General features: G+C 40.1%; 1 protein-coding gene across 1 annotated transcript in view; it reads left to right on the top strand.

The window, feature by feature from the left end:
- TTN (titin) overlaps positions 1 to 14,327 on the top strand; it is a 326,433-nt gene that overhangs the window by 240,903 nt on the left and 71,203 nt on the right. Inside the window, exons 230-248 of the mRNA XM_075934411.1 lie at positions 78 to 274; positions 2,008 to 2,313; positions 2,415 to 2,693; positions 3,806 to 4,105; positions 4,206 to 4,508; positions 4,611 to 4,985; positions 5,077 to 5,379; positions 6,160 to 6,459; positions 6,550 to 6,846; positions 6,955 to 7,239; positions 7,335 to 7,628; positions 8,131 to 8,430; positions 8,538 to 8,846; positions 8,942 to 9,132; positions 10,362 to 10,791; positions 11,395 to 11,703; positions 13,794 to 13,942; positions 14,028 to 14,060; positions 14,149 to 14,278. Coding sequence (XP_075790526.1) covers positions 78 to 274; positions 2,008 to 2,313; positions 2,415 to 2,693; positions 3,806 to 4,105; positions 4,206 to 4,508; positions 4,611 to 4,985; positions 5,077 to 5,379; positions 6,160 to 6,459; positions 6,550 to 6,846; positions 6,955 to 7,239; positions 7,335 to 7,628; positions 8,131 to 8,430; positions 8,538 to 8,846; positions 8,942 to 9,132; positions 10,362 to 10,791; positions 11,395 to 11,703; positions 13,794 to 13,942; positions 14,028 to 14,060; positions 14,149 to 14,278 — 5,090 coding nt within the window. The remainder of the gene's footprint in view (positions 1 to 77; positions 275 to 2,007; positions 2,314 to 2,414; positions 2,694 to 3,805; positions 4,106 to 4,205; positions 4,509 to 4,610; positions 4,986 to 5,076; positions 5,380 to 6,159; positions 6,460 to 6,549; positions 6,847 to 6,954; positions 7,240 to 7,334; positions 7,629 to 8,130; positions 8,431 to 8,537; positions 8,847 to 8,941; positions 9,133 to 10,361; positions 10,792 to 11,394; positions 11,704 to 13,793; positions 13,943 to 14,027; positions 14,061 to 14,148; positions 14,279 to 14,327) is intronic.

Genomic DNA, 14,327 nt, shown 5'->3' with positions numbered 1-14,327 from the left:
TGTTTTAATATCTCTTTGTCTATTGTAAATGTTCTATGATTCCATATTTCTAATGGTATCTTTTCTTATTTACATAGATATGTTATTGAAAAGAAAGAAAAATTAGGCACACGCTGGGTGAAAGCTGGCAAGACACCTGGACCTGACTGTCATTTCAGAGTGACTGATGTTATTGAAGGTACAGAGGTACAGTTCCAGGTTCGTGCAGAAAATGAAGCTGGTTGTGGTCATCCAAGCGAGCCAACTGACCTTCTTGCTATTTTAGACCCTACAAGTAAGTCATAATGTAATAATTAAAGTATGAAATATGGGATCAAATGCTGTATTGATGGATGTGGGCTCACGAACTAACGTGCTAAGTGATGCAAGATGGGATGAAGATGGACAGCCCTTGGTGGGTAAAGAACAGGTTAGGAACTATTTAGAAAAGCTAAACGTATACAAATCCATGGGTCTGGACTTAATGCATCCAAGGGTACTGAGGGAGTTGGCAAATGTCATTGAGGAGCCTTTGGCCATTATCTTTGAAAAGTCGTGGAGATCGGGAAAAATCCTGGATGATTGGAAAAAGGCAAATGTAGTGCCCATCTTCAAAAAAGGGAAGAAGGATGATCCAGGGAACTATAGGCCAGTCAGTCTTACCTCGGTTCCTGGAAAAATCATGGAAGTGATCCTTAATGAATCCATTTTGAGGCACTTGGAAGAGAGGAACGTGATTAGGAATAGTCAGCATGGATTCACAAAAGGCAAGTTGTGCCTGACGAATCTAATTAGCTTCTATGATGAGGTAACTGACTCTGTTGATGTGTGAAAGTCAGTGGATGTGATATACCTTGACTTTAGCAAGGCTTTTGATACGGTGTCCCACAATATTCTTGCCAGCAAGTTAAGGGAATGTAGATTGGATAAATGGACAGTAAGATGGATAGAAAGATGACTAGAAGGCAAGGCCCAGCGGGTAGTGATCAATGGCTCGATGTCAGGATGGCGGTCGGTTTCTAGCGGAGTGCCCCAAGGTTCAGTTCTAGGACCGGTTTTGTTCAATATCTTTATTAATGACCTGGATGAGGGGATGGATTGCATCCTCAGCAAGTTTGCGGATGACACTAAGCTAGGGGGAGAGGTAGATATGCTTGAGGGCAGAGATAGGGTCCAGAGTGACTTAGACAAATTGGAGGATTGGGCCACAAGAAATCTGATGAGGTTCAACAAGGACAAGTTCAGAGTCCTGCACTTGGGACGGAAGAATCCCAAGCATAGTTACAAGCTGGGGACCAACCAGTTAAGTAGTAGTTCTGCAAAAAAGGACCTGGGGGTTACAGTGGATGAGAAGCTGGATATGAGTCAATAGTGTGCCCTTGTAGCCAAGAAGGCTAATGGCATATTAGGTTGCATTAAGAGGAGCATTGCCAGCAGATCCAGAGATGTCATTATTCCCGTTTATTCGGCTTTGGTGAGGCCACATCTGGAGTATTGTGTCCAGTTCTGGGCCCCCCACTACAAAAAGGATGTGGACGTATTGGAGAGGGTCCAGCAGAGGGCAACTAAAATGATTAGGGGGCTGGAGCATATGACTTATGAGAAAACGCTGAGGGAGTTGGGCCTGTTTAGTCTGCAGAAGCAAAGAGTGAGGGGGGATTTGATAGCAGCCTTCAACTTCCTGAAGGGAGGTTCCAAAGAGGATGGAGAAAGGCTGTTCTCAGTAGTGACAGATGGCAGAACAAGGAGCAATGGTCTCAAGTTGTGGTGGGAGAGGTCCAGGTTTGATATTAGGAAAAACTATTTCACTAGGAGAGTGATGAAGCTCTGGAATGGGTTACCTAGGGAAGTAGTGGAGTCTCCATCCCTAGAGGTGTTTAAATCTCGGCTTGACAAAGCCCTGGCCGGGTTGATTTAGTTGGGATTGGTCCTGCCTAGAGCAGGGGGCTGGACTTGATGACCTTCTGAGGTCTCTGATTCTATGATTGAGATTGCAAAAAGTACTGTAATTATTTTGCATTTTTGCAGGCCCTCCTTCACCGCCTCTCGATTTACATGTGACAGATGCAAGCAGAAAACACATTTCCATTGCATGGAAACCACCAGAGAAAAATGGTGGCAGTCCTATTATTGGATACAATGTTGAGCTGTGTGAAGCAGGAACAGAAAAATGGATGCGAGTCAATTCGCGTCCAGTAAAAGACTTGAAATACAAAGTGGAAGAGGGCATTGTTCCTGACAAGGAATATGTGCTGAGAGTCAGAGCTGTCAATGCTATTGGAGCTAGCGATCCATCAGACATCTCAGAAAATGTTGTTGTTAAAGATTCAGACTGTAAGAATATATTTCTTTTAAAAAAGATTTGTAATTTATACATGAAAAAAGGATTTGGGCATTTTGAAGCTTTTTATTATAATATACTTTTACATTTACAGGCAATCCTACCGTCGACCTAAAGACTAAAGACATTATTGTTGTTGAAGGAGAGAAGTTAAGTATCCCGGTACCCTTCCGAGCGGTTCCATCACCAACCATTACATGGCATAAAGATGGCAAGGAGGTTAAAATAGGGGACAGAACAACAACGAAGAGTGACTATACATCGACATTGCTTGAAGTCACGAATAGTGTTCATGCTGATGCAGGTGTTTACACTATCACCCTGGAGAACAAACTAGGCTCTACAACTGGCTCAGTTAATGTCAAAGTCATAGGTAACTTAACTTTTTTTTATAATTATCTCTTTGGATGTGGTGACTTCCCCCTTCCCGCTTTGGGCCACTGATGACATAGAAGGACAATAAAAGTCCTATATCTGGCCTGGGAGTGTTCCCCTGGTTCAGAGTACAGGAGACAGATATGAGGTTCCATCTCCAAGGCCCCCCTAGGAGATATCTCAGGAGAAAGATTTGGTGGAGGGAGGTGTGTGAACACTGAAAAGATTCTAGGTGGCACTTTAGCCCCTAAGGCAGCTCAGAGAGATTGCTAAAACTTAGTTATGCCCCCAGGATTCTTAACTTGCACTGGGAGCCCCCAGGGTACATCTAGACTACAAGCCTCTTTCAAAAGAGATCGTCTAGACAGCAACAAGGATTTTGAAAAAGCGATCTGCTTTTTTGAAAGAGAGCACCCAGGCAATCTGGACACTCTTTCGAAAAAGCCCTGTCTGCATTCAAGAAGACCTTTTTGTGAAAGAGCTCTTTTGAAAAAAGGCGTTCTTCCTGGTAAAAGCAGGTTTACCAATTTCGGAAAAAAAGCTGCATTCTTTCAATTTAATTTCAAAAGAATGAGACGGCAAGATGCAGGTGAAGTTTTTTTGAAAAAAGGCCACTTTTTTTGAAAAAACTCAGTAGTCTAGACACACTCCCAGTGCCCAGAGTAGCCCTGGAGCTGGAAGATACAAAGGTGACTTAAAGCTATTTTAGTCCCCATTTTCCTGGGCTACAAGTTGCATGCTGTGCCTTTCAGAGGCATAGCATAGAACTGCACCCTGTATATTCATTCTATAGCCACGTATTTATATTTAACACATTAATCAGGAATAAAATCCCAAGCAAAGGTCAATTTTGACACTTAATTGATCTCTAATCCCTTAATGAGCCAATTAAACTAAGCCAATACGTTATATAAATGTTTCATATTTACTGCCATAAGGAAATGTAAATTCACATTTATACTGTGCAACTAATATTTGTTCTTTTGGTCTGCTTTGTGCAAAACAAAAGTAAAAAATATGATGTAACTTCATATTTGTACTAAAGTAGTTTCCTAGCTTCTTCTTCTTCTTGCTGTTAAGGTAATTATATGAAAATTACTATTTAAACAGGTCTGCCTGGACAATGCAAAAACATTAAAGCAAGTGAAGTGACTAAAAATTCATGCAAGATCTCCTGGGAACCTCCTGACTTTGATGGTGGCACTCCCATATTACATTATGTCTTGGAACGTAGAGAAGCTGGTCGAAGAACATATATTCCAGTGATGTCTGGTGAGAATAAGCTCTCATGGAATGTCAAGGATCTTATACCAAATGGTGAATATTACTTCCGTGTTAAAGCTGTCAATAAAATTGGAGGAGGCGAATACACTGAATTAAGGAACCCAGTCATTGCTGAAGATCCAAAGCGTAAGTTCTTATATCAATGAATAATCAACTTGACTGATTTTAAAGTATTTTCTCTATATCCTCTAGTTGTTTAAATTCTCTTTTTATTATTATTCTATAGAGCGTCCAGATCCACCCATTGATCTTGAAATTCACAATCCAACATCAAAGTCAGTAACACTTACATGGAAGCCACCGTTGTATGATGGAGGCTGCAAGATTATGGGATATATCTTAGAAAAGCTTCCTAAGGGTCAAGACAAGTGGGAAAGGTGCAATGACCATTTGGTACCTGTTTTGACTTACACAGTAAAAGGTCTTGAGGAGGGCAAGGAATACCAGTTCCGTGCTCGTGCAGAGAATGCTGCAGGTGTCAGTGAACCTTCTCGTATCACTCCCTTAGTGAAAGCTGTTGATCCCATTGGTATGATTTGCTTGTTTTTCTTACTACCATCAATTCTTAAACCTAATAGAAAATACTACATTTAACTTCATCTCTAAATGCAAATATTTCTTCTTATTACAGAGGTTCCAAAAGTCTTCCTTGCTGCTAATCTGCAGGCTGGCCTTGAGGTGAAGTGTGGTAATGAAATTGCACTGGAAGCACATATTTCAGGATCACCATACCCATCTATCACTTGGTTAAGAAATGATGAAATTATTAGGCCAGAGGAAATTAAGAAGAGAGTAACAAAGTTTACTAGGAGAAAGAAGGGTGAAGTTGAAGAAGAGGAGCCATTTTACCTTTCGCTGACAGAACGTTTGAATATTGACAACCACACACAAGGAGAGTCCTTGCTAGCCGTTCGTGACTCAATCAGACGTGACTATGGCACATTTACAATCAGAGTTGAAAATGATCATGGTGTTGCAAAAGCCTCTTGTGAAGTAAACGTATTAGGTATGCGCTTAAACATCTCATTGTTTAAAATGTCAGAGTAGATGCTAACCAGAGGATACTGAGAATTTTTTGCTGGTGTTTTAAATAATAGATACACCTGGACCTCCTATCAACTTTACATTTGAAGATGTTAGAAAACATTCTGTTGTTTGCAAGTGGGAGCCACCTCTTGATGATGGTGGAAGTGAAATCCTGAACTATGTCCTGGAAAAGAAAGACAACTCAAAAGCTGAAATAGGTTGGGTTACTATCACTTCAACACTCAGGCATTGCAAATACCATGTACTAAAACTGATTGAAGAAAAGGAATACCTCTTCCGTGTAACAGCTGAAAATAGGTTAGGACCTGGACCACCATGTGTTTCCAAACCTCTGGTAGCGAAAGATCCATTCAGTAAGTCTTATGTTGATATTTAAAAATAGTACTTTTAAAGAAATGCTAATATATATGGGTTTTTATACCATCCATCTAGCTAGTATCCAAATGTCTTCCAGAAATGCATTAAGCAATGTAACTATCATGTGTAATATGCGGTTCATTTCTTCTATCTTGTCTCCTGGGTAGGGGGGAAATTGCATGTGTAATATAGTGTTCTGTTTTAGGTTGTTGTTTTTTAATGTTGAAGATTGCACCTTCTGTTTAGTGCAGAAGGTGGTGAGGTTTGTGTTGGTCCTCAGTTCGTGTAAGGGTTCATGCTACAGTCTCAGATTAGTCCATCAGCGAGCCCTGTTGGTAGTACAGGTACACTTTAATTCTTTTGTAGGGAAATCCCATTTTGCCAGAGGAGTTAGATATCCTGGGTCCAACCCACTGAGTATCTTGAAGATAACAACAAAGGCCAAATGTATTTTAAATAGGAAAAACTTAAAAAAACAACAAATTGTCTTCTAGCACCTTAAAGACTAAAATATTAAAAAAATGATCCCGACCTATACGAAGATCCATATTATTATTTCTGATTTACAGATTGTTAACTAAACCACAGTAAGTTTAATGGACTTGTCCAAAATTTCACAGTAAGAAAATGGTAACACTGCAACTAGAACAGGTCGTTTCCCTGGGCTTGTTCCCAAGCTTAGTCATCAAGACCATAATGCTCCCTATAAATAAAATTAAATGAGAGAGATGGATAATGTATCCTGTCAATATTTATTTTTCTTTCTTTTTTTTAAGGTCCACCAGATGCCCCTGATAAGCCTGATGTGGTGGATGTTACCAGTAATAGTATGTTAGTTAAATGGAATGAACCAAAAGACAATGGTAGCCCCATCTTGGGCTATTGGATTGAAAAACGTGAAATTAATAGTACTCACTGGGCTCGTGTCAACAGAAACCTCCTGAATGTCTTAGAAATAAGAGCTGATGGGCTTTTGGAAGGACTTACCTATATCTTTAGAGTGTGTGCTGAAAATGCAGCTGGCCCTGGCAAATTTAGTCCACCTTCAGATCCCAAAACTGCTCAGGATCCAATATGTAAGTATTTTAGTGGAAGTTGATGCTTGGAGCTGACAAGGATAGGTTAAGTATCCATGAATTTTGATTTACACCTTTTTATTTCTTTAGTGCCACCTGGACCACCCATTCCAAGTGTTGTTGATACAAGCTCAACTGCTATTGAGTTAGAATGGGAACCTCCAGCATACAATGGAGGTGGTGATATCACTGGTTATTTTGTTTACAAACAACTGGTGGGCATAAATGAATGGTCACGCTGCACAGAGAAATCCATTAAGATTAGAAAATACACTGTTAAAGGAATTAGAGAAGGTGCTGACTATAAACTTCGTGTTACTGCTGTTAATGCAGCTGGGGAAGGACCACCTGGTGAAACTGAACCTGTGACAGTTTCAGAACCTCAAGGTACTGTTGTTATGCAAACGTAAAATGTCATTTAACCTATAGTAATCACTATGGCATTTTAGACTCTTATTTCTCTGAAACTAATGCACTATTCATATTTTTCTACAGAGCCTCCTCATGTGGAATTGGATGTTTCTGTCAAAGCAGGCATTCAGATAATGGCTGGGCAAACTCTTACAATTCCTGCTACTGTCACTGGGCGTCCTACACCTACTATTGTGTGGACTGTGGAGGAAGGTGAACTGGATAAAGAGCGGGTTGTTATTGAAAATGTTGGCACCAAATCTGAACTAACTATTAAGAATGCACTGAGAAAGGACCATGGAAGATACATGATTACTGCAACCAATGAGAGTGGCTCCAAATTTGCAGCAACCAGAGTAGAAGTTTTTGGTAAGATATATTACATGCTTTGAAACCAATTGTTAAGTATTCTTAGATATAATAAATCTTTGTTCATCTCTTATGCAACACATTTCCTTTTTCAGATGTTCCTGGACCAGTGCTTGATCTAAAACCTGTGGTTATAAACAGAAAGATGTGTCTGCTTAATTGGTCTGATCCTGAAGATGATGGAGGAAGTGATATCATTGGTTTCCTTATTGAACGCAAAGATGCCAAAATGCACACATGGAGACAATGTATAGACACTGAGAGATCTAAGTGTGATATTACAGGTCTTGTTGAAGGACAGGAATACATGTTTCGTGTTATAGCCAAGAATAAGTTTGGCTGTGGTCCACCTGTTGACTTAGGACCAATTCTTGCAGTTGATCCATTAGGTAAAATAACTTTTTGTGTGCTTATGTAAATTGTTAAAAACAGGAAGATATAGATCACTGAACAGTTATTTCATTAACACTGAGAGAGGATGACACTTATACAAAATGCACATAGACATATAATGAGTTTTTTGTGTTCGTAATTTTTTGATACAGTGTTAAGGATTTAGGCCTTCAGTAGAGTAATTGTTGAACTTAGATCTCTTACTTATATAAAATAACCATGACCTTTTCTGAAAAGGAGTAGGAGATAACCACTTTGTTTCTCCTTCCAATCAAGCAGTTTCTATTGCTAAATCTGTGTTTAAACTGTTGTAGAGACATTAATTGTTGCTTTGTTCCCTACACTATCAGAGAAACTTCATGCAATAATAATTTGGATGTTTTGCATATGAAATATGCTGCTTAAAATGCCAAGTCTATTTCAATTATTTGAATAAGAAACTAAACAAAACTTTTAGAATGATTTATATTTTTCTTTGTGGATTACTTGTGATTATAGGTCCTCCAACATCACCCGAGAGGTTCATGTACACAGAAAGGACAAAGTCAACCATCACACTTGACTGGAAGCCTCCCCGTAATGATGGCGGCAGTCCTATCATAGGATACATCGTTGATAAGAGAAGACATGACTCAGATGTATTTGAAAGAGTTAACCAGAAACTCTGTCCAACTACATCTCTTCTTGTAGAAGATCTTGCTGAGCTGCACATGTATGAATTCCGTGTCAAAGCAGTCAATGCTATTGGTGAAAGTGAACCATCACTACCACTTAACGTAGTTATACAAGATGATGAAGGTACACCCATTTGTTAGACATACATATGTACAGCTGCCTTCAAAAATCTATTAATCGGTTTCTTTGTTTTCTGTTACTATCTTCATTCTTTTTGTTTTCTTTTTCAGTATCTCCCACTGTCACATTACGTCTGGCTGTCAGAGGAGACACTATCAGAGTGATGGCAGGAGAGCCAGTAAATATTCCTGCTGATGTGACAGGTCTACCAATGCCAAAGATTGAATGGGCCAAAAATGAAGTTGTAATTGAAAAACCATTAGATGGACTTAAGATAACTAAAAAAGAAATAAATAGATCTGAAGCAAAAACAGAAGTCAGCATGCCTGCTGCAGTTAGGGACGATAAAGGCACTTACACAGTCACAGCTTCTAATCGGCTTGGCACAGCATATCGCAATGCTTATGTTGAAGTGTATGGTAAGTGTCTGATTTTTTTTTTAATGAAATGACAAGAACAAATATGTTTTTGCTTTTTGCTTAACATAATATTATATTGTATTGCTTTTATTTAGATCGTCCTTCTCCTCCAAGAAACCTTGCAGTTTCTGACATTAAAGCAGAATCATGCTATTTGACCTGGGATGCTCCCCTTGATAATGGTGGAAGTGAAATTACTCATTACATTATTGAAAAACGCGATGCCAGTAGGAAGAAATCTGAATGGGAGGAAGTCTCCGCCACAGTGGTTGACAGACGATTTGGGGTAAAGTTACCTGAAAAATTTTCTGTACTGTACAGAATATCTTTATTATGAAATTCAGTCTGCTTAAATAATACAAATAATATCTGCATGATACTGAAATAAAATAAATTTAACAATACAGTGAAAAACTACAGAACACTTAGCTATCTGAGCTGGTGGTACACTGTCCATGACCAGAATTTCTAGATAATCACTACTGCCATTGTGTATATCTATATTTTCCTTAAATCCCAAAAAGAAAATAATATATTCAGTTAGGTCATTTATTTTTTAAAGTGGTTAATATCTGAGCTAAGCAGACACATCCCGTTCGTATCTTTGAGGTTAATTTATACAGACACATAATTTTGTGTTTAGAGAGTAAGGATGATTACAATTTCATATAACCCAGTAATGATACAGTAACAGATAAGTTCTGTCATTTTGAAAAATCATTATAATTGTATTTACATTTTTGCTTGTGAAGTGTTATAAACATCTCAGGAGGATTCATTCTTACTCTTCAGTCAAAGTTAATCATATTGGTATATGTCCTAGTAATTCTCACTAACTTAAGACACTAAAAAAGTATGCGACCACTTGGCATTTTGGTCAATTTTGTTATGTTTTTCACTTACCCAGTTGTTCTGACCTGCAGCTGTAGCACTAGTCATCAGCTTCCCTCCAAGATATTGCCCTCTTGCTAAAGGGGCAAACAGCCCAAACAGCAGGAATGATTAAGACTGCTGATGTCTGCATCAGCCACAAAGATGATTAGGACATTCTCGTTCACTCTTGGCTCTGTGTGCGTGATATACAAGTCTCTATATGGTGAAATATAGAAAGCAGTTTGGTCAATGAAAAGGCAGTAGTCCACCAGGATTAGTCCCTGGTGGGTATTGGTGATCACAACTCTCATTGGCCATGAATCACCGTTCCCAGCTAATGGAAGTCCATGCCACTTCCCACCATTCCCATTGGCTGAGAACAGCGATCCGTAGCCAACGAGAGCTACAATCACTGATAACTGCAGAGACGCAGGTAAATATAGTGGTGGGGGTCTTCCAGGGACTAACCCTCGAAAACCGGCCCAGGCCAGCAGGCTGGTATTTGACCACCCCATAGAAGTACATATAAGTCATTCTTTGGGATAGCTAAGGAAGTGAGTTTAATTAGCATCAAAAAACGGTAAAATTCAACATTGCTTATTTTGGAAACAATCATTTATTAATTTAAATCGTGTTTTTCAGGTGTGGAAACTTGCAACAAATGGTGAATACCAATTTAGAGTTAGGGCAGTAAACAAATATGGGACAAGTGATGAGTGTCTCTCAGAGAAAGTGGTCATTAAGGATCCCTTTGGCCTTCCTGGACCTCCTGGAAAACCAAAAGTTTTAGATCATACTAGGTCATCAATGCTGGTGACTTGGGAGCCTCCTTTGGACAATGGTGGATCCCCAATCACTGGGTATTGGCTGGAGAAGAGAGAAGTCGGAGGTGTCTATTGGTCACGTGTTAACAGAGCTCCAGTAACCAAACCAGTAATGAAAGGGTTGGAATTTAATGTCCTGCGGTTGATTGAAGGCGTTGAATACCAGTTTAGAGCTATGGCAGTGAATATTGTTGGAATTGGCCCACCTGGTGAACCATCAGATCCTGCTTTAGCTGCAGATCCTATATGTAAGTATACTGTTTTTATGAGTGGCTTTAAAGGTTATAATATATAAAAAACAAATTTTGCAACTCTTATTGATGTTGAATTTAATGGAACTATACTGATTAAATCTTTGCAGGATTGGGGACTACATAATGTGATTCTGTTGTCAGTGTAATGATTTTCTGATCAATCATTTTTATTTTAGTTCAAATAATTAATTTTTAGCTCACTTGCCCTACTTTTACATCAGATTAACTACAATGACTTCAGTTAAATACTCCTGATCAAGCTAGGGAAAGGGAGTTCAGAATCTGTTATTTCTTGATCTTTGTAGTCAAATATTATTATAGTACAATAATGTTTATATTTTCCTTTAAATGTATGTATACATGTTATATGTGTGGTAAAAATACAAAGCATGTATAACAATTACATGTATGTCATATACATAACACATGTAAATATCTAAATATACATATTTGTGGTATTCTCAATTTTTACTGCCATTCTTTTTGACAAATGCATAGAAAAAATACTACTTTTGCTGATAATATGGCATTTTAAAATGTGAATTTGAGAATACATAGACACTAACTCCTAGCCAAACTTTTTATATTTCTTACAAGTTGTGCCTGGTGCACCATCATGCCCAGAAGTCACAGATAAAACCAAATCAACTATAGCTTTCAAATGGAAACCTCCACAAAAAGATGGTGGCAGTCCTATAAAAGGTTATATTGTTGAAATGCAAGAAGAAGGTAGTCCTGACTGGAAGAAGGTGAATGACCAAGACAAACTATTCCCAACTTGTGAATGTGTTGTACCCAACTTGAAAGAACTTAGAAAGTACAGATTTAGAGTGAAAGCTGTAAATGCTGCTGGGGAATCAGAACCAAGTCTTCCAACATCAGAAATACCCGTCAAGGAAATTCTAGGTAAGAGTCTTGAAATTAATTTTGATATTTAGAGATACTCTGCCCTTTTCTGATTATGTGCCGTAAGAGACAAAACAGTGTAAAGACTATGTTCAAACAACAGTGCCCCCCATTACAGACATAGCCCAATGCAGAGAATTATTCAAGAATATCAACAAAAATGGAAATCTAAGAAAGTGGTCCGGTGACCATCAGTAGGATATGATCAGCCAGAAATCAGACAAGTGGTACAACCAGACATAGAGAGCACATAGTGCCCAATGAAAAAGCACGGAGCGCTGAGGTCCTCTTGATGTATATAATGTGTACTTTGGAATGTATTGTGATAGGGTGAGATCACAGACGACCCCTCGGAGATACCCCCCGGGGAGCTGACACGGCCACTGCCACTCACCTTCCTGTTCTCTGGGGCTCCTCGCTGCCCGGTCCTGCTGGGCCAGCTTGGCTGATCTCCCCCAGCCAAGGCCCTGAGCTGAGGTCCCTGCCCCCACTGAGAAGCAGTACAGACACTGAACCACTTCAGGTCCAAGGAGAGTGCAGTTTAGGGCCCAGACTCCTGAGAGAGCACTCCCCAGATGGGATCAAACCCCAAAGAATTCAGTAAGCCCCCTTTAACAATGACAGGGGGAATGTGCACACTGGTTGCCCCCCGCCCCGTCCCCAGTTAACAGTCGCTTACACTGGGTTTGATAGAAAATAAAAATGGTTTTAAGTTGAAGCAGTAGGATTTAAGTACCGTATATACTCGAGTATAAGTCGACCCGAATATAAGCCAAGGCACCTAATTTTACCCCAAAAAACTGGGAAAAAGTATTGACTCGAGTATAAGCCTAGGGTAGGAAATGAGGCAGCTACTGGTAAATGTAAAAAATGAAGATAGATACCGGGTCTAGCCCCGGAAGTCGGGGCGAAAGCTGCTCCGGTGCCCCTGGTCTGCTGGAGACCGTCTCCAGCAGACCAGGGGCACCGAGCGGGTTCCTGCGCTTCTGAGGCTTTGCCCCCCGGCTTATACTCGAGTCAGCATCTCGAGAACTGAGGCGGGCAAAGCCTCAGAGGCGCGGGACCCCCCCGCGGCTGCGGCTTCAGTCCGGGAGCCTGTGGTCTGCTGGGGACGGTCCCCAGCAGACCACAGGCTCCCAGATTGAAGCGGCAGCAGCGGCGGCTCCCCGCGCCTCTGAGGCTTTGCTCTGGCAAGTTTGCTCTGGCAAAGCCTCAGAGGCGCGGGGAACCGCCGCTGCTGCCGCTTCAATCTGGGTGCCTGTGGTCTGCTGGGGACCGTCCCCAGCAGACCACAGGCTCCCGGACTGAAGCCGCAGCCGCGGGGGGGTCCCGCGCCTCTGAGGCTTTGCCCGCCTCAGTTCTCGAGATGCTGACTCGAGTATAAGCCGAGGGGGGCATTTTTCAGCACAAAAACTGTGCTGAAAAACTCGGCTTATACTCGAGTATATACGGTAGTAATAAGTGAGAACAGGCAGAGCAAAGTAGGTTACAAATGAAAAGAAACAAAACCGCTTGACTAATTCTACATTGAAACCTCAGTACAAACTTAATCAAACTCACCCTAAAACCTCTTTTCCAGCTGTCACTCTAAACCAGGGCTCTCCTCCCCACCCTGGGGTCTCAGACTTCTTCCTTCAGGTGCAGCCCAGCCCAAAGACCAAGGCCTCTCCTCTCCTATTCTTTTTGTTAAAGAATCGAGGCCCCTCCCTACCAACCACTGCTCAGACTGAAGGACAAAAGAGATAGTTTAACAGTTGAGGGTAACACCCTCCATGGCTCTCATTCACATGTTTGAAACCCACAAGGTATTCCCAACTCCATGTGTTTAATTTTCCACACACAAATGGTACATACAACAGAGTAAGATAAACAGAACCAGCAGATCATGACATGAAGATTGATGGGTTACATGAAATAATTCGCTCAAATCCCCTTTGAGTTATATATATTCATGTCCATGAGTCCATTTCATAAAGCATGGGGGGGGGGGGAGGTGTCCATCACATGTATGATTAGGTTTTAATCTATAACTGGCTGAATTTTAATTCCAATAACTGATCTAATAATTACATTTGTAAATCTTTTTGCAGAGGAACCAGAAATTTTTATTGATATTGGAGCACAAGATTTTCTCTCGGTTCGTTCTGGTACAACAATTAAAATCCCAGCCATTATAAAGGGACGCCCAGTTCCGAAAACATCTTGGGAATTTGAAGGAGAAGCCAAGAAAGCAATAAAGGTTATTAAAATAAATGATTACTTGCTAAACCTGTTGCTGTTTAATGGGATCTCTATTATGCTTACTTTTTCTTCTTTATTTACAGGATGGAGTGAATAATATACCTGAAGATGCTCAGGTAATGTAGGAAAATGGTTTCTTTATTGCTAATTTTTTCATGTTGTAATTATTTACAATAAAGATATGTATATATATTTTATGTGCAGCTGGAAGTAACGGATACCACTTCAATAATTACTATCCCGGAATGTAATAGAGGCCATTCTGGAAGATACAGTATTACAGCAAGGAATAAAGCAGGACAGAAAACTGTAAATGTCAGAGTTAATGTCCTTGGTAAGTCATATACATGTTGGAGTATTTATTTAGTATTATTCATGTTTTC

Source organism: Pelodiscus sinensis, chromosome 7 (genome assembly GCF_049634645.1).
Source record: "Pelodiscus sinensis isolate JC-2024 chromosome 7, ASM4963464v1, whole genome shotgun sequence".
NCBI classification, from domain to species: Eukaryota; Metazoa; Chordata; order Testudines; family Trionychidae; genus Pelodiscus; species Pelodiscus sinensis.
This window is presented reverse-complemented; position numbering and strand designations above follow the sequence as displayed.